General features: G+C 44.8%; 1 protein-coding gene across 4 annotated transcripts in view; it reads right to left on the bottom strand.

Annotated features, from left to right (window-relative positions):
• TMEM132C (transmembrane protein 132C) overlaps positions 1–26,160 on the bottom strand; it is a 379,043-nt gene that overhangs the window by 125,941 nt on the left and 226,942 nt on the right. For 3 of the 4 annotated variants that reach the window (XR_010836971.1, XM_059040009.2, XM_067015549.1), the window contains exon 3: positions 5,191–5,337. The exons of the other annotated variant lie outside the window; for it this stretch is intronic. Coding sequence is in view for 2 of the 3 variants with exons in the window: in XM_059040009.2 (XP_058895992.1) it covers positions 5,191–5,337 (147 nt within the window). In the remaining variant the exon portion in view is untranslated. The remainder of the gene's footprint in view (positions 1–5,190; positions 5,338–26,160) is intronic. 4 annotated transcript variants of the gene reach the window in all.

The raw sequence follows: 26,160 nt of genomic DNA, 5'->3' as shown, positions 1-26,160 counted from the left end.
CAGTGTGTGGCATTTTGTTACAGCAGCTCTAGCTGACTGATACACCCACATAGGCGCACAGAAGCAGCGTAAGGGTTTCAAGAGGAACCTGGGCAGGGCAGTGACCACCACACCGGGTGATTCTTTGGCTGTATTTCCTATGAGACTATGCATAAATTATGTCCCTGTTCTAGTCACCCAGGAAAATTATTTTAAACAATTCTTATAGTTTTGTACTTATTACAAAACAAGTACAAAATAAGTTTTGTACTTATTATAATGTACATACAATAGAAGTACCTTAAATGTATAATTTCAAGGTTATTATTACTAAAAACGAAGAAGAATTTTTAAAAACCAGGGCAATAAAAAGGTGACTTAAAGAAAACGCTTAAGTGAGTGGTGGTCCAAGTGGTCCATGATGAGATATGATTTTGGGGCAAGTTCCCAGCTTTTGCTGAGGTTCCCCTGCTGTCGTCCATTTTCCAAGCTGATTCTACAACCTTTCCGGCAATATCCTTTGGATAAATCCCTCTTTTGCTTAAATACATCAGGACCGTCACTTTTAGGAGCATCTAAGCACACCACTAATATGGGTAGAACCATAAAATTTCCCTTTTAATCAACTGGCTTCAGTAAAATAAAAAAGGCAAGTCGACTGGAAGATTAGGACAGGTGATAAACAGTGAAGGAAATGCCAGTTTAAACCGTGTGGGTCTGTAATTCATGTCCGTGCATCAGACGGCCCTGCCTACCTTTCCAGACTAACCCCTGAAACTCCTTGTCGTGTCACTTCCAGCCCAGGACCATCACTCACAAGTTCTCTGCACAAGTTCTCCCGATGTCACACATCTAAGCATTTGCCGCCTTCCTCCTGTGCCCGCGCCGCCACCATTCTCTGTTTCTACATATTCAATTCTTTCCTCCGGCCCTTCCGGGAGAGTTCAGAGACAACAGCTACAGGAAGCCGTCTCCGGCTTGAAGAGCAGTCAAGGTGAGGTAGGCAGCGTGAGATGCCTCCCGATTATCCTCACCTCCTGGTACTCAGCCCCCCGCCCACCGTGTAATCACCTCCCCTTGAATGGGGCCCAGACATCGAACGAGTAGAACACAGCCAATGTGTTTGGATGTCACGTGCGAGATTAGGTTATAAATACTATGACTTCCGTTTGCTGGGGTTCTTTCTCCCTGGATCATCTCACGTGCTTGTCCTGACGGAGAGGGACGCCTGGCCAGGCGAAGGACACTGAGGCCCTCCGTCCAGCAGTCCCTGAGGACCTGAATCTTGGCAACAGTCTCATGAGCTTGGGCGTGCTTCCTTCCCGAGTTGAGCCTTCAGATGGGAAACCAACCGAGCTTGGCTGACTCCCCGAGTGCAGCCTGGCGAGATACCCTCAAGAAGAGGACCCGGATAAGACGTGCCTGGATCTCTGACGCGCTGAAACTAGGAGACAAGGAACGCGTTGTTTGAAATGTCTAAGGTTTGGGGACTTCCCTGCTGGTCCAGTGGGTAAGAGGCCACACGCTCCCGGGCGGGTTCGGTCCCTGGTCGGGGAGCTGGATCCCGCAGGCCGTAACCGAGAGTTCACAGTGCTGCCGCAAAGATCCTGCAGGCCGCAACCAAGACCCGGCGCAGAGAAAATAAATACATACACAAATACATAAATAAATATTTTTTTAAAATGATGCTCTTCAAATAAATAAATAAAAGTCTCAGTTTTGGGGTCTTTTGTTACAAAACACTAGATAACGAACACCGTTGGCCTTTTCTCTCCAGGCAGAGGGAAGTGAAGCCCTCACACCCCTGTGAAGTTTGCACCTGCCATGTCATCGAAAGCCCTTATCTGAGCTGTGGTCAATCCGTTCCTAGGTGCTCCACAGACTTTAGCTTCCTTGCAGACAGGGTCCGGAGCTGACCCAGTGGGTATGGACCTGGCGCGGAGCACAGCACCTCAGACCTATGTGAACCAAGCAATGGTTTCTGAAAGTCCAGGAGAGGAAGTGAACAGGCAGGAACATCCATCAGTTGTGTGCTGGTAAACAGGCCTTCCAACAGCGGCACAAAGTCCCGGTTTGTGACGTCTGCCAGTTTCCACGGTATAAATACTGACGGTCACCGCACGAGAGACTGGGAGGAAATTCGAGCCATCCGATCAGCTCTCACAAGCTGCTACTGGATGGCTTCAGCACAGCCCTGACCCTGGTCCTGACATGTCGGCTCTTCTGCAAAGGCCACAATTACCTTCCAAGACATCATATTAAGAAACCTGGGAGGACGCAGGGAATTCCAGGCCCTCACAACCACCCAGCTTGTGGCCAGTCTAACTCAAAGCAGTAAAAAAAACTCTAGAATTCAGAAGGAAGGAAACGCTGATTTCAAACCACAGTTCCCGCTACTGTGACGTGCAGCGCGGCTGACGGTGGAAAAATCACGCGTGATGTTTACCGTCTCGGCAAACACACCTGGTCCCAACATCAAATTCCCAGAAGATCAGAACACACACGGTTGCCACCAGGACTCTTCAGAACCTGCTCCCGTGCAGCGAAGCTTATCTCCCTCACTTTGAGACTTCTGACTGTGACATAAAGAACTATTTACACACACAAATCCACTGCCTGTTAATGAACACATTCCCTTTAACTTGCATAACCAACACTAATCTTGTGGGTTAATTAGATTTTATGTGCATTTGATTCAGGAGATTTAATTTGACCTCTGATCTCGTGCTTAGAGCAAGGGACCCATGCACGCATTTCTTTCTAGCCACGTTTTCACAAGGTGAAACGCCCAACGCTCACCCCTCAGAGGTAACAATCCTTCTTGGGGTCATGATGGTGAAGGTTGGTGTTTGATCCACGAAGATGTCCAGGACACCAGATGTGTCTGGCGGCTACACATGGAAGGCAGGACTGAGGAAAGGGTCTTACAGATAAATGAACTGGGTGTTTCTACAAATTTATTTATTTATCTAGTTTTGGCTGCATTGGGTCATCGTTGCTGTGCGCAGGCTTCTCATTGCGGTGGCTTCTCTTGTGGCGGAGCACGGGCTCTAGGCGCGCAGGTTTCAGTAGTTGTGGCACGAGGGCTCAGCAGTTGTGGCTCGCGGGCTCTAGAGCACAGGCTCAGTAGCTGTGGCGCATGGGCTTAGGTGCTCTGAGGCATGTGGGATCTTCCCCGACCAGGGCTCGAACCCGTGTCCCCTGCATCGGCAGGCAGATTCTCAACCACTGCGCCACCAGGGAAGTCCCAAAAGAACTGGGTGTTTCTAAATGCAGTGGAGCATTTGTAGAGTTTTTCTGGGCAGGCTTGAACTGTTCACTTAAGAAAATACATCCGGTAATGGAAGTGGATGTTTCTTCCTGTAGTGCTAATCCCTTCAGGAAAATACACGGACGGACTGTACCAAGAGCCCTAAAAAACGATCTAACTTTGATTCTAACAAGCCACCTCAAGCAAAAAGAGAAGGGGACAAAGATTCATGTGAAAGGTCATCTGCTGCTGCATTATCTATGAAAATAAAACTTGGAAACAAATTAAATAGCCCAAACTACGGGTATGGTTATTAATGTAACGTTAAATCTATGTGATGGAATCTTAAAATGTTTCTGAGGAATATTTAATGTCAAAGGAAGATGTTATCAATATAGGTAAAATTATCTTAAGAATCTGGATATCTATTATGATACCAAATTTGTAAAATAAGTGAATCTACTACACATTTACTATACACAGACGTTATCTATGCATTAGACATGGCAAGAAAATGAATCAACATTGGCAGTGGGTTATCCTTAGGGAAAAGGGATACTGATATGTTGTTTAATTTTTTTCCTCATATAGTTGTTTTCACAAATATTCTAAAATGAGTATGTGTTGCTTTTATACACAGAAAGCGATTATGCTAAATAATAATCCAGAATGTCTGTCTAGACTCTCACATACCATCCCTACGCATCACTGCCCCTGACTGTCACCTCCTGTCTTTAAAGTCCTCCTCACTGAAGACTGAGTCTAATCCTTTATGATTCTGACATCAATTCTGATGCGTGTCCTTCTTCGACCGCCACCAAGTAATACACCAGCTCCGTGTCCTACACTTCACCTCAGTTCTGACACTACACCTACCTGGAGACCGCGTCCCATCCCACAGGTCAAGGGCTCAGTCCCACAGACTGTCCTCACCTTCAGATGTCAATGGCAAGTCCAGGTTGTCCCCTGTGCTTCTGACCCTTGGGCTAAAGCTGAGAGGCTACCAGGACCCCCTCCTTGGGTTCCATTAATTTGCTGGAGCAACTCACAGAACTCAGAGAAACGTTTCACTCACCAGGTTACTGGTTATTATGAAAGGGTATAACTCAGGAACAGCCGGGGACACAGATGCACGGGGCAAAGGCATGGATGGTGACAGTGGGCGGAGCTGCCACGCCCTCTCCAGGCACCACTCTCCCCAAATCTCCACGCCATCACCAACGCGGAAGCGCCCCAAAGCCAGTATTTTCGAGTTCTTACGGAGGCTTCATTAAATGGGCACCGTTCATTAACTCACTGGCCACTGGCTGTTGAACTCAGTCGCCAGTCTCCCTCTCGAACGCGGAGGCCAGGGGTGGGACCGAAAGGTCCAACCCTCCTCCAATCACGTGGCTGGTTCCCTGCAACCCGCGTCTTAAGGTGACCTAGGAGGCTTTCCAAAAGTAACCTTATTAACGTAAACAGAAGCCAGCTTTGCGCTCTCCATCTGGGAAGTTGCACGGGTTTTCAGAGCGCTATGCCAGGAACAAGGATGAAGACCAAATAGGTATCTCTTAGTATAAATCACAATATCACACCCTTTGCGCAAAGGACAGACACTCCGTAAGAAAGCAGCCTCTGCTAAGCAAGGGCAACGGCAGGGCGACAGGAGACGACACAGCGTCGAGGACATGAGTGCAGGTGAGGAGAACCAATAAGGCTCCGCAAAGCACAACGGACCGCGCAAACTCATTTCTGCTCCCAAACCCAAACAACAGACGCGCAGAATCAGGGCCCCTGCCGTTCCTGCCAGAGACGCCAGAAGGTACAACGGGTGATGTAAGCGTCTCCGGATTTCCAGGCCCAGGTGTAACAGCTCCGCTAAGCAGTGGTTACTGTGGGCCTAAGGCAGGGACCTGAGGCGGAGACCGGGCCATGCGACCCCGGGTGACCGATGCGGAGGGAGGGGTCCCCGTGCGTACCTGTTGCGCGCGCCGGGCGCCAGGCGCTGGCACACCACGGCGGCGGTGGCGTGCTTGCCGCCGTTGCCCAGCTCCTGCTTGACGTCCCACTGGCGAGGCTCGCTGGTCCGCGCGCTCAAGATGTTCACCCCCTTCTTCACCTTGGCTCTGCGGGGACCAAGAGAGCAAGAAAGAGCCGGGAGATTACTGACTTCGGCCTTTCCAAACGCGCCCAGCCTCCGCTAAGCTGCGTGCGTTGCTTTCTCTTTCGTTTTTCTGCTTTTTCAACATCCGGTGGCACAGTCAGGGGAGGGGCCTCAGAGGAGGAGGACGCCGGGGAATTGGCGACTGGAGTGAGAGGGGCATCTAACCACAGACCCAGGCATCACGGAACTTGCTGCTCGGGTCTGAGGGTGAGGGAAAGCGGCCTCAGGCAGTCCCCAAACCAAGAAGTAGCTCAGCTGAGGGGTCAGGAGAAAAGCCAGCCTGCCCAGGCCAGTCATTCTCAGTCAGGGGCGACTGTGTCCTGCGGGGACACGTGGTGATGTCTGGAGACATTTCAGGTTGTCTCAACCGTGGGGAGAGCGCTGGCAGGCAGGGATCCAGCTAAGCAGCCTCCCGCTGCACAGAACAGCCCTCCCTTCCTCCCCCAGCACAGACTTACCCAGTCCAAAGGGCCCCAAATGCCCAGGTTCTGAAACCCTGGTGGAGGTGCACACACTGCTTTCTCCGCTTGGAAGCTGTGTGGCTTTGGGCAAATAATAACCTCTCTGGGCCTCACTTTCCTCCCCTGTAAATGGACACGGTAATAGTAACCCCCAATATAAAGCTGTTGTGAGGCATATAAAGAGACTGGAACACTGTCGAGTATACAACAAGCACCTAATAAATGTTAGCTATGGTTTTATCAGTGCAGGCAGGTCACCGACCTGCTTCCCGTGACTTGCTGGGTCTCCTGTGGGAACAAGCTCAGCCAGGGGCTTTTTAAAAAGGCAAAGCATTCCTCTTAGAACTGTTGTGTTAGCTACGTCTCTTTGCCTCTCTGAACCTCAGTTTTCTCATCAATAAACTGGTGAGAAAAATATCGGCTCGAACACATATACCTGCTTTTCCTCTTTTCCCAAATCCCACTTAAAGGAGAGTCGAGGGGACTATTTTTAAAGACCCGTGATGATGAGGAGGAAGATGCAGCAAACGTAAACCATCTGGGGACCAGTAAGCTGATGTACAAGGAGGTAGAAGGGTCAGCTGAACTTCCAGACTAAGTCGTGAGCCGTCAGCGAGAAAAGCTAAGAACGAGCAGAATTTACACCACAGAATCCCCCCATCTTCTAGTGGTGGCACCACGAAAAGTTGGAGTGCATGAGGGCTGAAATAAGGAGGATTAGCCAAAAGTATGTTTATGAAGCAGCCAGATGCAAACACGCTTCCCCTCTTCCCCTGTGACAGGGTGACTGCCAGACTCCATGTCGGGCCTGGGAGACCAGGAAGATTTGATACCATGACAAAAGCAGAGTCACTATGTGACGTCACACACACTGAACATTAAGATTCCTAGGCCTTTGTCCTCAAAGCTGGACCTTCACCTTCTAAGGAAAATGCCAGATTCTAGACCATTCGGTACTGACCCTGGTTACTGGTCCAACCAGCCAGCCAGGTTACTTTTCAGTGAAGCTTGTAGTCACCGAGGCCCATCTACGGGCTCAGAGCTTCTGATGGTTTTTAGTCCTTCGTTTTCTTTTCTTTCTTTCTTTTTTTTTTTTTATATGAGCAAACAAGAATCAAGAATCTTAGGCCACTGATAAAGTTTCTACATGACACAGGGAACAAAAGAGGCAAAAAAAAAAAAGAAGAAGAAAAAAGAAATCTATAGAAAATAGAGCCTGTGCAGGAAAGACCACAATTAACAAAATACACAATCATTCACATTCACAGAGCCATCAGATTGGAAGGGCCTCCTGGGAGATGAGCACAGGGTCCACCCAAGACACAGGACTGATACAGCTTAGGACGCTGGCTACAGAGAGGTGAATTCTGCAATGCTCCAGACTGAAGAAGGAATCAGGGATCAGAACGGATTCAAGGTTCCCAACACGCACTCTGGGAACCAGAAGGCGATGAAAAATATCTTCAAAAACCGGAGGGAAATGATTTCCAACCTAGCATTTGATATCCAGCCTAACAGTGAAGAAAATGCTTCCAGATATGCAAGTGCTCCAAAAATTTATTTCCTCCATCCTTGCTCAGAAAACTACTTGAAGATGTGCTCCATCAAACATGGGGGTAAATACAGAAAGAAATCATGAGACCCAGGAAATGAAGATGCAATGCATGACAGGAATGAAGTGAACAGAGGTCCTGGATAACAGGACCAGTGCCAGCACCGAGAAATCCTGGCAACACGTCTTCAGGAAACTGGAATTTTCCTAATAAACTTGATGTGAATGAATGTTCTAAGAGGAGATTTAGATAATCAGTAAAGAGTCTGGGAATAAATCAGAACAAAATAAACAGAAAATGAAGAAAAAGAATAAAACCAAATTAGTTTTTAATTCTGATGATAAAAAATCATTATGCAGGAAAAGAAAAGACATCATCATTTAATACTTACTTTTACTGTGATTAGCATATGTACTTGTAATATTTTAAACACTGATTATTAATCTAGACAAAATATGATTATTATTTGGCAGGGATGGAGACATAGGAAGGAGTGGGGGAGAAAAGAGAGAAAGATCCTTATTTTTCATAGTGAGAAATTTATAGACAGTGCCTAAAACTAAAAAAAAAAAAAAAAAAAAAAATGAAGAGGTATCAGCCTTACTTACTGTGTCATTTAGTGATATGGACATAAATACCAAAGGAAGAATTTTGCCTCTGTGCAAGGAGAAAGGCAGTGGAAGGGAACAGAGTACTGCAGCATTTCTTTAAAAATAACTTATAATTTTGAACTACTTTGATAGCTTGAGATTAACATGAAGTTGCACAAAATATAGAGTTCTCATATACCCAAGCTGCCTCCTGTGATATGCTCTCTTATATCATCATACATTGTCAAAACCAGGAAACTGACATTGCTACCATGCTATGAACTCATGTTCAGACCTTGTTTAGATTTCACCTGTTTTCACGTGCATTTAAAAAAAAATTATTTTATTGAAGTATAGTTGATCTACAGTGTTAATTTCTGCTGTACAGCAAAGTGATTCAGTTATGCTGTGTATATATATGTATAATATACACTCTTTTCCATTATGAATATGGAATACATTCATATTCTTTTCCATGATGGTTTATCACAGGCTGGCGAATAGAGTTCCCTGTGCTCTACAGTAGGACCTTGTTTTGTTTATCCATCCTATATATAAAAGCTTACGTCTACTAATCCCAACCTCCCCCTCCATCCTTCCCCCACCCCCGCCCCATCCCCTTGGCAACCACAAGTCTGTGCTCTATGTCTGTCACGTGCACTTTTTTGGGTGGGGTGTGCATAGTTCTATAAAATCACATCACATGTGTAGACTGGAGTAACCGTCACCACAGTCAGAACAGAGAAGAAATCCATCACCATAAAGACGCTCCCTAATGTTACTTAATAGTCAAGCCTGCCTACCACTCAGCGCCAACAGACTCTCATTTGTTCTCTATCACTGTCATTTTGTCACTTTGAGAATGTTATATACAGTTTTTACCAAAAAACTCTGCAGAACTATTTGATTCCTCAAATTCCATGCAAGTTATCTTATCAAAGTAATAGCTTAAAAATTATACACACACACACGCACACAGAGCCCTGTCCTGCTAACCTCACAGGGCGGAAGAAATAAATCCTTGTGAATACTTAACGGGCTAGACATCGCCTAGCAAAGATGGGAGGCAGTGATAAAACACATCTCCCCCTTTCAAGCCCAGGATACCCAAATTAGCATCACCTGCCCTCCCCCCAGCCACCCCAGAGCAGCAAGAGCCTATCAGCAGCAACAGCACTTTTTCTCTAGAAACTTCTTCCAAGTCTTACTTTAAAGTGATTTGCTAAACGATTTTGCTAAATCATACTTGCCACCTTGGCCAGGAGAAGACCAAGGTATGCTGAGGGACAACGATTAAAGACCATGAGCAGGCGAAAGCCCCCCTTTGTCCTAATGCAGGGACACCTTCCATCCCGACTGCCCACAGCAACCGCCTCCTGAAATGTGACTTTGCTTGAAATTGGGATTTGCTGCATTTGGATTTTGCTCAAGACTGGAGGCTTCACTGAAGCTACAAATTGTTCTTAACACTTCAAAGTTCAAGAAAACAGGAGGATTCTTGTTGACTGGTGCAGGGCCTGGTTTCATCTCTGAGTGGGGTAGGGTGATGAGCCTCTGAGATGGGAGGAAGGCACAAGTTTCAAGGCCACAATCTTCTTAATTAGGTGTTTACTTTGATGAGGCCAATGGATATTCCTATATCTACTTCAAGGAATCAGCTGTTGCAGGAATCTGGGTCCCAGGACCAGAATTTTTGCAATAAGAGTCAGTGTTAAAACACAGTGGGGAGGACATTCAAGATGGTGGAGGAGTAAGACGTGGAGATCACCTTTCTTACCACAAATACATCAGAAATACATTTACATGTGGAACAACTCCTACAGAACACCTCCTGAACGCTGGCAGAAGGCCTCAGACTTCCCGAAAGGCAAGAAAACCCCCACGTACCTGGCTGTGTGGCTGACAGGGTCTTGGTGTTCCAGCCGGGTGTCAGGCCTGAGTCTCAGGTGGGAGAGCTGAGTTCAGGCCACTGGTCCACCAGAGACCTCCTGGCCTCATGTAATATCAATCAGCAAGAGCTCTCCCAGAGATCTCCATCTCGACGCTAAGACCCAGATCCACTCAATGACCAGCAAGCTCTAGTAGTGGACACCCCATGACAAACAACTAGCAAGATAGGAACACAACCCCACCCATTAGCAGAGAGGCTGCCTAAAATCATAACAAGTTCACAGACACCCCCAAACACACCACTGGACGCGGTCCTGCCCACCAGAAAGACGAGATCCAGCCTCATCCACCAGAACACAGGCACCAGTCCCCTCCACCAGGAAGCCTACACAAGCCACTGAACCAACCTTACCCACTGGGGGAAGACACCAAAAACAATGGTAACTACGAACCTGAAGCCTGCGAAAAGGAGACCCCAAACACAGTAAGTTAAGCAAAATGAGAAGAGAGAGAAATACGCAGCAGATGAAGGAGCAATGTAGAAACCCACCAGACCAAACAAATGAAGAGGAAATAGGCAGTCTACCTGAAAAGGAATTCAGAGTAATGACAGTAAAGATGATCCAAAATCTTGGAAATAGAATGGAGAAAATACAAGAAATGTTTAACAAGGACCTAGAAGAACTAAAGAGCAAACAAACAATGATGAACAACACAATAAATGAAATTTAAAATTCTCTAGAAGGAATCAATAGCAGAATAACAGAGACAGAAGAATGGATAAGTGACCTGGAAGATAAAATAGTGGAAATAACTACCGCAGAGCAGAATAAAGAAAAAAGAATGCAAAGGATTGAGGAGAGTCTCAGAGACCTCTGGGACAACATTAAATGCACCAACATTCGAATCATAGGGGTCCCAGAAGAAGAAGAGAAAACGAAAGGGACTGAGAAAATATTTGAAGAGATTATAGTTGAAAACTTCCCTAATATGGGAAAGGAAATAGTCAAGTCCATGAAGCTCAGAGAGTCCCATACAGAATAAATCCAAGGAAAAACACACCAAGACACATATTGATCAAACTATCAAAAATTAAATACAAAGAAAAAATATTAAAAGCAGCAAGGGAAAAGGAACAAATAACATACAAGGGAATCCCCATAAGGTTAACAGCTGATTTTTCAGCAGAAACTCTGCAAGCCAGAAGGGAGTGGCAGGACATACTTAAAGTGATGAAAGAGAAAAACCTACAACCAAGATTACCCAGCAAGGATCTCATTCAGATTCGAAGGAGAAATTAAAACCTTTACAGACAAACAAAAGCTAAGAGAATTCAACATCACCAAACCACCTTTACCACAAATGCTAAAGGAACTTCTCCTTGCAGGAAACACAAGAGAAGGAAAAGACTTAAAATAACAAACCCCAAACAATTAAGAAAATGGTAATAGAAACATACATATTGATAATTACCTTAAATGTAAATGGATTAAATGCTCCAACCAAAAGACACAGACTGGCTGAGTGGATACAAAAACAAGACTCATATATATGCTGTCTACAAGAGACCCACTTCAGACCTAGGGACACATACAGACTGAAAGTGAGGGGATGGAAAAAGATATTCCATGCAAATGGAAATCCAAAGAAAGCTGGAATAGCAATTCTCATATCAGACAAAATAGATTTTTAAATAAAGACTATTACAAGAGATAAAGAAGAACACTACATAATGACCAAGGGATCAATCCAAGAAGAAGATATAACAATTGTAAATATTTATGCACCCAATATAGGAGCATCTCAATACATAAGGTAAATGCTAACAGCCATAAAAAGAGAAATCAACAGTAACACAATAATAGTTGAGGACTTTAACACCCCACTCTCACCAATGGACAGATCAACCAAAATGAAAATAAGTAAGGAAAAACAAGCTTTAAATGACACATTAAACAAGATGGACTTAACTGATATTTATAGGACATTCCATCCAAAAACAATAGAATACACTTTCTTCTCAAGGGCTCATAGAACATTCTCCAGGATAGATCACATCTTGGGTCACAAATCAAGCCTCAGTATATTTAAGAAAGTTGAAATTGTATCAAGTATCTTTTCCGACCACAATGCTATGAGACTAGATATCAATTACAGGGAAAAAACTGTAAAAAATACAAACACATGGAGGCTAAACAATATGCTACTAAATAACCAAGAGATCACTGAAGAAATCAAAGAGGAAATCAAAAAATACCTAGAAACAAATGACAATGAAAACACGATGACCCAAAACCTATGGGATGCAGCAAAAGCAGTTCTAAGAGGGAAGTTTATAGCAGTACAATCCTACCTCAAAAAACAAGAAAGATCTCAAACAACCTAACCTTACACCTAAAGCAATTAGAGAAAGAAGAACAAAAACCCCCAAAGTTAGCAGAAGGAAAGAAATCATAAAGATCAGATCAGAAATAAATGAAGGAAACAATAGCACAGAGCAGTAAAACTAAAAGCTGGCTCTTTGAGAAGATAAATAAAATTGATAAACCATAAGCCAGACTCATCAAGAAAAAAAGGAAGACTCGAAACAACAGAATTAGAAATGCAAAAGGAGAAGTAACAACTGACAATGCAGAAATACAAAGGATCATGAGAGATTACTACACGCAACTATATTGCCAATAAAATGGACAACCTGGAAGAAATGGACAAATTCTTAGAAAAGCACAGCCTTCCAAGACGGAACCAGGAAGAAACAGAAAATATAAACAGACCAATCACAAGCTCTGAAATTGAAACTGTGATTAAAAATCTTCCAACAAACAAAAGTCCAGGGCCACATGGATTCACAGGAGGATTCTATCAAACATTTAGAGAAGAGCTAACACCTATCTTTCTCAAACTCTTCCAAAATATAGCAGAGGGAGGAACACTCCCAAACACATTCTATGAGGCCACCATCACCCGGATACCAAAACCAGACAAAGTTGTCACAAGGAAAGAAAACTACAGGTCAATATCACTGATGAACATAGATGCAAAAATCCTCAACAAAATACTAGCAAACAGAATCCAACAGCACATTAAAAGGATCATACACCATGATCAAGTGGGGTTTATCCCAGGAATGCAAGGATTCTTCAATATACACAAATCAATCAATGTGATACACCATATTAACAAATTGAAGGATAAAAACCATATGATTATCTCAATAGATGCAGAAAAAGCTTTCGACAAAATTCAGCACCCATTTATGATAGAAAGTCTCCAGAAAGTAGGCATAGAGGGAACTTACCTCAACATAATAAAGGCCATATATGACAAACCCACAGCCAACGTCATTCTCAATGGTGAAAAACTGAAACCATTTCCACTAAGATCAGGAACAAGGCAAGGTTGCCCACTCACACCATTATTATTCAACATAGTTTTGGAAGCTTTAGCCACAGCAATCAGAGATGAAAAATAAAAGGAATCCAGACTGGAAAAGAAGAAGTAAAACTGTCACTGTTTGCAGATGACATGATACTATACATAAAGAATCCTAAAGATGCTACCAGAAAACTAGTAGAGCTAATCAATGAATTTGGGAAAGTAGCAGGATACAAAATTAATGCACAGAAATCTCTTGCATTCCTATACACTAACAATGAAAAATCTGAAAGAGAAATTATGGAAACACTCCTATTTACCACTGCAACAAAAAGAATAAAATACCTAGGAATAAACCTACCTAAGGATACAATAGACCTGTATGCAGAAAACTCTAAGACACTGATGAAAGAAATTAAAGATGATACAAACAGATGGAGAGATATACCATGTTCTTGGGTTGGAAGAATCAACATTGTGAAAATGACTATACTACCCAAGGCAATCTACAGATTCAATGTAATCCCTATCAAACTACCAATGGCATTTTTCACAGAACTAGAACAAAAAAGTTCACAATTTGTATGGAAACACAAAAGATGCTGAATAGCCAAAGCAATCTTGAGAAAGAAAAACAGAGGTGGAGGAATCAGGTTCGCTGACTTCAGACTCTACTACAAAGCTACAATAATCAAGACAGTATGGTACTGGCACAAAAACAGAAACATAGATCAATGGAAAAGGATAGAAAGCCCAGAGATAATATACCCACACACATATGGTCACCTTATCTTTGATAAAGGAGGGAAGGATATACAGTGGAGAAAAGACAGCCTCTTCAATAAGTGGTGCTGGAAAAACAGGACAGCTACATGTAAAAGAATGATATTAGAACACTCCCTCACACCATAAACAAAAATAAACTCAAAATACATTAAAGACCTAAATGTAAGGCCACACACTATCAAACTCTTAGAGGAAAACATAGGCAGAACACTCTATGACATAAATCACAGCAAAATCCTTTTTGACCCACCTCCTAGAGAAATAAAAAAAACAAAAAACAAATGGGACCTAATGAAACTTAAAAGCTTTTGCATAGTAAAGGAATCATAAACAAGAAAAAAAGACAACCCTCAGAATGGGAGAAAATATTTGCAAACAAAGCAACTGACAAAGGATTAATCTCCAAAATATACAAGCAGCTCATGCAGTTCAATATCAAAAAATGAAACAACCCAATCCAAAAATGGGCAGAAGACCTAAATAGACATTTCTCCAAAGAAGATATACAAATTGCCAACAAACACATGAAAGGTTGCTCAACATCACTAATCATCAGAGAAATACAAATCAAAACTACAATGAGGTATCACCTCACACCGGTCAGAATGGCCATCACCAAAATAGCTACCAACAATAACTGCTGGAGAGGGTGTGGAGAAAAGGGAACCCTCTTGCACTCTTGGTGGGAATGTATATTGATACAGCCACTGTGGAGAACAGTATGGACGTTCCTTAAAAAACTAAAAACGGGAATTACCATATGACCCAGCAATCCCACTACTGGGCATATACCCTGAGAAAACCATAATTTTAAAAGATACATGTACCACAATGTTCATTGCAGCACTGTTTACAATAGCCAGGACATGGAAGCATCCTAAGTGTCCATCGACAGACGAATGGATAAAGAAGATGTGGCACATATATACACAGTGGAATATTACTCAGCCATAAAAAGAAATGAAATTGAGTTATTTGTAGTGAGGTGGATGGACCTAGAGTCTGTCATACAGAGTGAAGCAAGTCAGAAAGAGAAAAACAAATACCGCATGTTAATACATATATGTGGAATCAAAAAAAAAAAGAAGTGGTTCTGAAGAACCTAGGGGCAGGACAGGAATAAAAACGCAGATGCAGAGAATGGACTTGAGGACAGGTGGAGGGGAAGGGTAAGCTGCGGTGAAGTGAAAGAGTGGCATTGACATATATACACTACCAAATGTAAAACAGATAGCTAGAGGGAAGCAGCCGCATAGCACAGGGAGGTCAGCTCGATGCTTTGTGACCACCTAGAGGGATGGGATAGGGAGGGTGGGAGGGAGACACAAGAGGGAGGGGACATGGGGATATATGTATACGTATAGCTGATTCACTTTGTTATACAGCAGCAAATAACACAACAATGTAATTATACTCCAATAAAGATGTTAAAAAATAAATTAAAAACATTAAAAAAACAAACAAAAAAAAACCCACAGTGGGATAGGAGGATAAACCTTGAGGATGCCTGGTTTCTAGAGAAAGAGCCAGTGCAAGCTGGTAAGTGGTGATGGGAGAGCAGCCCTTTCTCAGCATCCAGTGTGGAGGGGAAGGCACTGGACCACATGCAGGAGACCTAGCTTCTGGTCCTGCATCTACTGTGATGAGCTCTGTGACCTCTGCTCTTTTTCACTGTCTGTTGCTAGGGGGTGGCCTTAGTCCAGTGGTCCCCGGCGTGTGGGTCTGCTGTTGCTGGTCGGGAAGGTGATTTCAGATTCTCAGAGAGCACGCCTAAAAACGCCGACACTGTCATTTTTCATCTATCATGTTAACGTTGAAAGACTTTTCCCAGCAGGTGCTGTGCTGGGTGCCAGGGTGCTGGGGCGCATCAACACGGGACCCGGGCGAGGACCAGCCCTGGTGGTGCTTCTTATCCTGTCTGGCTGCACCAGCTCATGCCACCTATACCACATGTTTATTTATTTAAATTTTTTTTTTTAATTTTTGTTTTATATTGGAGTAGAGTTGATTAACAATGTTGTGTTAGTTTCAGGTGTACAATAAAGTGATTCAGTTATATATATCTCTCTATATATATATCTATATATATATATACATGTGTCTATTCTTTTTCAAATTCTTTTCCCATTTAGGTTGTCACAGAGTATTGAGCAGAGCTCCCTGTGCTCTACAGTAGGTCCTTGCTGGTTACCCGTTTTAAATATAGCCGTGTGGACATGTCAATCCCAAACTCCCTAACTATCCCTCCCCACCACCCTTCTCCCCTGGTAACCATAAGTTCCTTCCCTAAGTCTGTGAGTCTGTTTCTGTTTTGTCAATAAGTCCATTTGTATCTACTGGACGCTACTATTCAGGTTTTTAATGGTTAAAAAAATTCCTCCTCTTTTCAAAAATGTGCCTGACTCAGGTGTAATACAGGGATGATTAAATGTTCCTTAAGGAAAATCAATGTTCAGTACAAATTCTGAACAAAGGAAGCCTAATTTCCATCTTCCAAGCCATCCATCTCGGGGTCAGCTATAATCACCATGTGAGATACACTCTCTAGAAGCTTCTCAAAGCCACTGAGCTTCTAGAAGCCGCTGAGAGGGCTCCTGGAACGCGTGAGCATCTCTGTGTCTTGAGGAGGGGTGTGGGAGAGGGCTGGGTACCACTTGGTCTCTGGCCCTGTAAGTCTGAGTCTGCTGAGGGGGCTGAATCTGATCCTCGGAAGTAGGTAAAAAAGGAAAAACATAATTAGTTGCTATTATGGGTTGAACTGTACTTCCAGCCAAATTTGGATGTTGAACTGTAACCCCCAGTACCACTGAAAGGTGACCTTACAGGGAGATAGGGCTTATACAGAGGTGATCCAGTTAATGATACAGGATGAACCCTAATCCATTATGACCGGTGCCTTCCAAGAGGGGGAATTTATAACAGGCGCGATCCAGGGAGAACACCATGTGAAGAAGGGGACGGCCATCTATGAGCCAAGGACAGACGCCTGGGACAGATGCTCCCTCAGAACCCTGAGAAGGACCCAAGCCTGCCCTTACCTTGATTTGGACTTGCAGCCTCCAGAGCCGAGAGGCAACACATCTGTGACTTGAGCCACCCAGCCCGTGGCACCTCTTATGGCAGCCCTAGCGGGCGAATACCGTTGCCAACATTGAACTAAAATCCAAAGCTTCATGTGAAATTTTGGACTTCTCCCTTTTGAACCCATTGTGATGTTTACTCATTCGGCAAGCACTGTTTGAACGCACCTGCTAAATGCTGTTCCCGGTGTGGAACAACCAATGAGCCCACTTTCTTTGTTTGGAGAGCTCACAACCCAGTCGGGAGAGACAGATGATAGACCAGAACAGAAGCACAATAAACAGCATGTCAGACACTGGCACAGGTTATGAGGGAAAATAAAGCTGGGGAGGGAATATGGGGGTGGGGTAGAGGAGGTGCAATTTTTAGTAGGATGGCTGGGGAAGGCCGCTCTGAAGGGGGGTATTCAAGCAGAGTCTGAGAGAAGAGCTTGTGGAAGAACCATGTGGACAATAGGGTGGGTGGGGGTGACCCATTTCCAGCAGGGAAAGCCCATTGCAAAGGCCCTGTGGTAGGTAGAATTCTAAAGACGCCACCCACAAATGCCTGTCCCTGGTTACTTCAACCCTAACCTTGCCATTAAGGGCTTTTGCAGTTGGGAATTAAGTCTTAAATCCGTTGACCTTAACATAGAGAGGCCTGATCTCATCACGCCAGCCCTTTAAAAGCAGACTTTTCTCCAGCTGGCGGCAGCTAGCTGGGGATAATATCAGAGAGATTCTGGGTATGAGACCTGGCCTGCTGTTGCTGGCTTTGAACACGGAGGGGCCGTGAGGCCCTTGGGGCCTGAACGCAGCCCCTGACTGACGGCCAGCAGGGAAACCGGGTCCCCAGTCCCACGGCCACCAGAACTGGGTTCAGCCGACCAGTGAATGGTCTCGGAAGTAGAACCATCCCCAGAGCCTCCGGACAGTATCAGCCTGGCTGACACCCGGGACCGTGAGACCTTTGCTGAGGATTCGGTTGGGCCCAGTGAGACTTCTGACCCACAGTACCTTGAGCTAATGAATGGGGGCTACTGTAAGTTGACGCGTTTACAGAGATCCGAATACAGACCCATGTTGCAGGAGCAGCGATGAGCCCAGTGAGGCCGGGGTAGAAACTGCAAGAACAGGGGACCTGGGATCTGAAGACAGTCCCAAATGGAAACGGAGTGAATCTGAGTAGTGGCCCTTGACACAGACTCAGCAAGCGTGCTTCAAGGCAGCTCATCAGCGTCCCCTCCCAGGTTCCTTCGTTCATTGACATCCGGGTTTTCAACCTCGGCTCTCTTGACATTTTGGGACAGACGCTATTTTGCTTCGGGGAACGGGGGTGTTCTGTGTGCTGTAGGACATTTACCTGCTTCTACTCACTAGATTCCAGTAGCCTCCTTCCCCAGTTGTGACAACAAAAATATCTGCAGACATTGCCAAATGTCTTCTTCAGGGGGTCAAACCATCCCTGCCTGAGAGCCACTGGTTTACAGGACCCCTCTTAGCACTGAGCATGTATCTTCTTGTCCTAAGGTGAGGACTAAGTTATCAGACACCTACGCAGGAAGCCAGCTGGCTTTCTAGGTCAGACTGGACGCTTCATTGCTGGAATCTTCCCTTCATTCTTTTTTTTTTTTTTTTTGTGATATGCGGGCCTCTCACTGTTGTGGCCTCTCCCGTTGCGAAGCACAGGCTCCGGACGCGCAGGCTCAGCGGCCATGGCTCACGGGCCCACCCGCTCCGCGGCATGTGGGATCCTCCCGGACTGGGGCACGAACCCGTGTGCCCTGCATCGGCAGGCGGACTCTCAACCACTGCGCCACCAGGGAAGCCCCATTCTTTCCTTAGAGAACTTCAGCAAAGATGCAAACTTCGGGTGCTAGCCTTTCTCTACTGTGGAGTGGATATTTTTAATTTCCTATGTCCTTGGGAAGGACATACAACCGGCACTCCAGAGCGGCCATCAGCATGCTTATCCAACAGGTTAGACGACGCGAAGCATGCAGCGGAAGCAGAGGTTTGCCCAAATCGGAGCATGAAAGGTTTGCCCATCTCTGGGGAGCCCAGATAAAAGGACTCACTTGTACCCTGTGTCTATGGACACCCCACCAAGGATCAAACAGATGAAGAGGAAGTTCAGAGGAATCTCTTTGTGATAAATGTCTGTCTCTAAATGTCCCACCTTGCTTTGGAGTCTCCGCTACGTGCTTTCTAAGCTGGCTGGTTAGGACAAAGTCAGGAGGCCAGCGGTCACTAAAACAGCCCATCCCCGGCCTGGCCCCCCCCGTGGAGTTGCATGAAGCAGAATCATGAGAAACCAGCAGGGCAATGAACACCCGCGCTGCACACTCTCCACGGACAACGCTCCGGGCACTGCAGCAGGGACGCCTCCTGCTACGCGTGCAAAGCAGCTTCTGCCGCCCACGGAGCGAGTGGATGGCACTTCGCTCCTTTGTATACGTGCCGTATGCAATGAAGGCACAGTACACTGATGTTGACCCTTCCATCATAGTAAGACTCATAAATTTCTATCCATATCCACCCAGTAACCTGACAAGTCCTATGAAGCTAATATGGCAGAGAAAAGAGGCTGAAGGCTTCTGGTGTTTCCAAGCACTTAAGAGAAAACAAACATCTGTCTGGGATCGGGGTCTGTATACAACTAAGATAATCGTAGGTGCTCTTCCTGGTCTAATCATCTCCTCCAGAGTGGCGACCCTGGTATCAGGGGTTGATCAGATGCTCACTGGAGGCTGAATCCATGTGAACTATTCACTTGGTTTCCCCGGGTCCCACCCTCAAATCGCTGACATATTCATACATGCTCTGTAATGTCATTTATTTAATATTCTTCTTTAAATGAACTACCTCTTCTTTTCTTTTTTTACTTTAGCCAATTTATTTCAAGAAGAAACTGTATGTGACTACCGCAAATAAAAATCAAACTCCTTTTTCCAAATGCACATTAAAATAAATACATGATGCTTCAAAAAACAAAAACAGAAACATGTCTGTTCATGAATCTCATAAAATAGCATCTCTTGTTACAAGCATGCGTATCACACTCAGGGAGGCCCCGAGAGACGTGTAATTTAAAAAATGCAGAGTTCTCTTTTATAAATGCAGCTTTAATACACCACCTTGGGAGACGCAAGAGGGAGGGGATATGGGGACATATGTATACATATAGCTGATTCACTTTGTTATACAGCAGCAACTAACACACCACCGTAAAGCAATTATACTCCAATAAAGATGTAAAAAAGCCCCAAAAAACAACACGGGAGGGAAGAGTAATGAAAAGGGCCCTGCAGCAAAAATACTGAACCCGTTCGTTCTGCATTTTGTTCTTAGTGGTGTGAGCTCGCTTCTGCCTCCCTTCACGGGGAGACAGAAGCCAGGAGCCCCCATCAGGAACCCTGCGAATGGCAACCCCCTGTCCCACCAGCATTCCTGAGCTGGGGACAGCTGAGGTCTGGGGGAGGGGCACAGTGCCTTCCTCAGACCAGGACCCTGGGAGGCCCCAGGGAGTGAGATCGCACAGACAGGTTCTAAGGATGCGAAAAATCCTCCAATGGTCATCACTGCGATCTCCTAAAAGAAGTGGCGTGTTTGTGCTTGTGCGCGTGCGTGGGCACGTGTGCCAATGAACAATGCTCTTATCTGCCTTGTAAATGCTTCACTGCATTTTATGTGTGGCCACTGAAACCCAGCTCGTTCCTCGGGGTATTAAGTCCTTGCACCCTAATGGACTAAGAGCCGTGGTCACAGCCAGTTCAGCTGGAACAGGTGCCCCTCACCTCTCTCGGACCTGTGTGACAACAACTGCAATCAAATGCTTCTCCAATTGACTGTCTCGTTTCACCACCTGTTTAGCTTAGCAAACACTGTCTCCTTTCGGCCGCTGCCTTTTGCTGCCTCCAATTTGCCTTTGATATTGGGTGTTCATGAAAATTCCTTTAACAGAAGCTCATCAGATGTTTGAAGCCAAGTCCAGAGCTCAGAGAACACTGGGGTTTCCCAAGCATTGTTTTTGCTTCGAGCTCTGTTATTTCTTTTTCTTTCTTTTTTTTTTTTTGTGCCCTGATCTGGTCTCAGGAAATGGGCTCTCCTCACTCCTTCGATTGCCAACTTTGGTACAAGAGTTGTTCACTCATAAGATAAATACCAATGTTCTGCTTTCAGAGGTTTGTTCCTAAAAACCCCCAATCCTATCGCCCAAGTCTACCAATGTCTTTAAAACTTCAGGCTGGCCATAAAAAGCCAGTGGTGAGCTGGCCGTTAACTTTGCAGGAATGCTGCAAGCTGGTTGTTAAACATGGCAGTTATTCAAATGGAAGTTATATAAACCTATAATGGAATAATCTGCATTAGAAAACAAAGGTAATCAGTACTCACAACTCACGACTCCCTAATAATTTTACCACTATTTACCGTGATCTATGCTCTTGAGATTATGTTTACATATCTGCATGGAGGAAATTCTATATAATGGAGTGCTACTGGACCCCTCTTCCCAACTCTGTGTTCAGTGATATCACACCGGTAGCTTGAAATTGGTTACGGCGAGAGTGTTTACACCAAAGAAACTGGCCAACGCTACACATCAGGGCCTTTTCCCCCTGGAGAGCCAGTTGTTAAACATCTCCCAGCACACCGTGGTGCCAAATGCATCAGGGCTACGTGGGATGATTTCCATAGTAAAACGTTCTCAGCACCACTCATGACAATTACTGCTGTGTTCTCGTCAAATCGCCTCTACTCAGGACAAGTCTCTAAAATTCACGATGAAGATTCTCCATTTGCACCCCACCCTCCCATCCATTTCCTGCCCTTCTTTGTTCTACTTTGTGCACTAGGTGGCTGAGGCTGACCACTAGGTGACTTCAGCACCACCTACATACACACCATGGAATACGACTCAGCCATAGAGAAGAATGACAACACGCCATTTGCAGCAACATGGAAGGACCCAGAGATGATCATACTACGTGAAGGAAGTCAGGCAGAGAAAGACAAACATCATATGATATCACTCATATGTGGAACCTAATTTTAAAAAATGATACAAATGAACTTATTTACAAAACAGAAACAGACTCCCAGATATCGAAAACCACCTTACGGTTACCAAAGGGGAGACGTGGTGTGGCAAAGGGACAAACCGGGAGCTTGGGATGAACTTGGGATGAACACACACACTACCATAGATCAGACAGGTAGCCAACAAGGCCCTACCGTAGAGCACAGGGAACTCTACTCATACTCTGTGATCACCTACATGAGAAAAGAATCTGAAAAAGAATGAATATATGCATATGTGTAATGGAATCACTGTGCTGTACACCTGAAACTAACACAACAGTGTAAATCAACTAGACTCCAATAAAATTAAAATTAAAACATAAAAAAACCCCAAAACGCAGCACCACCCAGGATCTACTTCCCTTCTGGCTCCAGCGGAGTTGGGTCAACAGGAGACACAAATACCACACTGAGGGGTAGGAAGAGGGGGGCAGCTCTTACCCTCCATTCTGCACTACGATTTGGGCCACAACTGGGTCCCCTTTAGGGACAGCCCCACCTCCAAGACCCCAGCTGTCACCAAGCTTTGGTGACACCGGTCCCTTCCCTACCCCTTCAGGCCTAGGAGTGATAAAGCTGGTGCCCTCCTGCCTCAAACCAGCCTACACCTCTATAAACAGTTCTTTTTAAAAAATAATTTATTTATTTATTTATTTATGGCTGCCTTTGGTCTTTGTTGCCGCACGCGGGCTTTCTCTAGTTGCAGCAAGCAGGGGCTACTCTTCGTTGTGGTGCGTGGGCTTCTCATTGCAGTGGCTCCTCTTGTTGCAGAGTGCGGGCTCTAGGTGTGTGGGCTCCAGCAGTTGTGGCACGTGGGCTCAGTAGTTGTGGCTTGTGGCCTCAGCAGTTGTGGCACATGGGCTCAGTAGTTGTGGCTTGTGGGCTCAGCAGTTGTGGCGCACGGGCTCAGTTGCTCGGCGGCATGTGGGATCTTCCCGGATCGGGGCTCGAACCCATGTCCCCTGCATCGGCAGGCAGATTCTTAACCACTGCGCCACCAGGGAAGTTCTGACAGTTCTTTTAATAATAAATATAAACTTGGGGTGGGAATTTTGTTGGCTGCTGGGAGCCTGATGGGTATGCTGAGATGTCCTCCATCTGTGGGCCATCCAGTCTTTGGTCACTTCCTCCAAGTTTGAAGCGGTACCATTCGTAGTGACAAAGCATGTCTAGCCATGCGTCAGTGACGGATCCTATCACGTTTCCCCACAGTTTCTGCTCTATCTTAACATCCAGCTTTGTGTGCTCTTCCTCGGCATTTAGGTGGCACACCTAGAGCTATCTCTCTTGAGCAAGTTTGGCGAAGCATGACGGATTAAAATGATTCAGCAGAACCGAGGCAGAAAGAAATGTCATGACAAATGTCACCCAGGCTAAAGAAAGTCGTTTGGCGCATTGACTTTCTTTGGGTAGGTGGGCATGATAGCACTTGCTGTACCATGAGAAAAATAGGCATTAACTCAACTGTCTAATAGTGAAATATATGTCCCCATCAGTCAGTTTCAACAACAATCCACATTTAGCCAATCTTGTTTCTTTCATCCACCTCAACGTTTTTCTCCTGAACTATTTAAAACCAAAACCCAGACTTCATTCCATTTCACTCACAAATACTTCAAGATTTTAAAAAACATAATCACCTTCCCATTATCGTATCTAACAAAATTAATAATTTCCTAATGTTAAAAATGTCCCCTATTATCTCAAAGATGTTATTTTATAGAACTAGTTTGTTTCCATCAAAATCCAAACGAGGTCCACACATGGCACTGCTCATTATGTTAAGTCTCTTTTATTTGTAGGGAGTTTCTGTTGTTTTTTTAAATTACAGATTCTATTTCACTTCTAGTGATCAGTCTGTTCAAATTATCTATTTCTTCTTGATTCAGTTTTGATGGGCTGTATGTTTCTAGAAACTTGTCCATTTCTTCTAGAATGTCAAACTTGTTGGCACAGAATTGTTCGTGGTATTCTTTTATGGTTTTTTTGTACTCCTGCGGGATCAGTTATGTCTCCTTTCTCGTTTCTTATTTTGTTTATTTGGGTTCTCTTTCTTTTCTTCTTGGTGAGCCTGGTCAAAGGTTTGTCAATTTTGTTTACCCTTTCAAAGAACAAACTTTTGGTTTTACTGATTTTTTTCTATTGTTTTTTGATCTCCATTTTATTTAATTCCTCTCTGATCCTATTTCCTTTCTTCTGCTGACTTTAGATTCAAGTCTCTTTTATTATATTAAGTTACCCTCCTTCTTTGATTCATGCAACTGATATTTTTTGAAATACTAAATCTTTCATCCTACAGAATATCTACATTCTGGATTTATCAGATGGTGTCTTTGCATTACCATTTAATGTGCTCCTCTACCCCTGCATTTCCTTTAACTTGGTTGTCAGATGTAGAAATGTGTTTGGATACACACTGAACGGTTTATGCTGGCACACTTCCTGGGCAGGGCTCTGTATTTATTATTGCATCATACGCTAAGTCCAGACAGCATCAATCTATATTAAAATAGCTTGTATACATTTTTCTGGGATGAAATTATTATTCTAGCACCCGAATAAATCATCACTCTACAGGGCAGTGTAAGATGATATATGGGTCTATTAGAAACGCTGGTTGGACACCAGTTTAGAATGGCTGTGAAGAGATGTATAATTCTGGAAAGCATCAACGTGTATAGTGAACCATTAGCTTTGAAACTAAAATCTCTGCAGACTCTCAGCAGAGAGTCTTTAGTTGTAACACAACTCCATTTGAGGCAGGAAGTCTGTCCATGCATCCAAGCAATGCATCCATCCAGCCCTGAATGCAAAGGTCTCCCGTGCCGTGTACCTGGGAGGAGCCAGGCCCATCCTGCTACGGACCATCTGCCCCAAACACCACCCTGAGCGGTGCTCCAAGGCAGTGGTTCTCAACCAGGGAGATCTGCCCCCCAGGGGACACTTGGTCGTATCTAGAGATGCGTCTGATGGTCAAGATTAGGAGATGGGGGTGCAGCTGACATCGAGTGGGCAGATGCTGAGATGGCGCTGACCACCCTCCAATGCACAGCACAGCCTCTGCGGCAAAGGATCACGGGGCTCCCACTCTCAGTACCGGAGAGGGGAAGAAATACGGCTCTAAGGCAGAGCAAACGGCTCAGCTGAGCGAGACTGGCACGTGGAAGACGCCACGGTCTAACCACCAGATTAATGTGTGTCCCCAAGCACTCCGTGCATCTGTTGCTCCGAGATTACCGTGCTGGGATGCTACACGTGCAGACGGTAAAGAATTTTTATGATCTCACTTTACGTAGTTTTGAGAGTATGCTGGCACAATGCTAATTTAATTATGGGAGAATCAACCACCGGGAGAAGAGTTCATGCTGTGCGCCAGGCGCGATTCGCGGCGGGGGCCACGGTGAGCAAGGACACGGGACGGCGGAGGTGCGCCTCACCTGGCTGTGTCTGCGTGCTCGTCACCAGGAAACAAGACCAAATCTTTTCTGCCGCCTTAAATTTACTAGGTTCCGAGGAGGTGGGGAACTAGCCATGGAGTCTGTGCTCTGCTGTGCTTGTGAGGCTATCAGACAACTAACATGTATTATTGAAATTTCTGTATCAGCCAGGCTCTCTGCTAAGTGTTTTCCATGTGTTACTTAAACAATAACAACACCTCGGTGTGTCATCAGGGAAATGCGAATTAAAACAACACCGACATATACGCACTACTCTATATAAAACAGATAACCAACAAGGAGCTGCTGCATAGCACAGGGAACTGTACTCAGTACTGTGTAATGACCTACGTGGGAAAAGAACCTAAAAAAGAGTGGGTATATGCGTATGTATAACTGATTCACTTTGCTGTACAGCAGAAACTAACACATTGTAAATCAACTCTACTCAATAACAATTAATTAAAATAAATAAACACTGCTGGTAAGAGTACCAAAAAAAAAAATAAAAAAATAAAAAAAAACAACCCCTCCCCCCGAAAAAAGCCTGGG

This window comes from Kogia breviceps, chromosome 15, assembly GCF_026419965.1.
Source record: "Kogia breviceps isolate mKogBre1 chromosome 15, mKogBre1 haplotype 1, whole genome shotgun sequence".
NCBI lineage: Eukaryota > Metazoa > Chordata > Mammalia > Artiodactyla > Physeteridae > Kogia > Kogia breviceps.
Note: the sequence above shows the minus strand (reverse complement) of the source record. Positions and strands in the feature narration are given on the sequence as shown.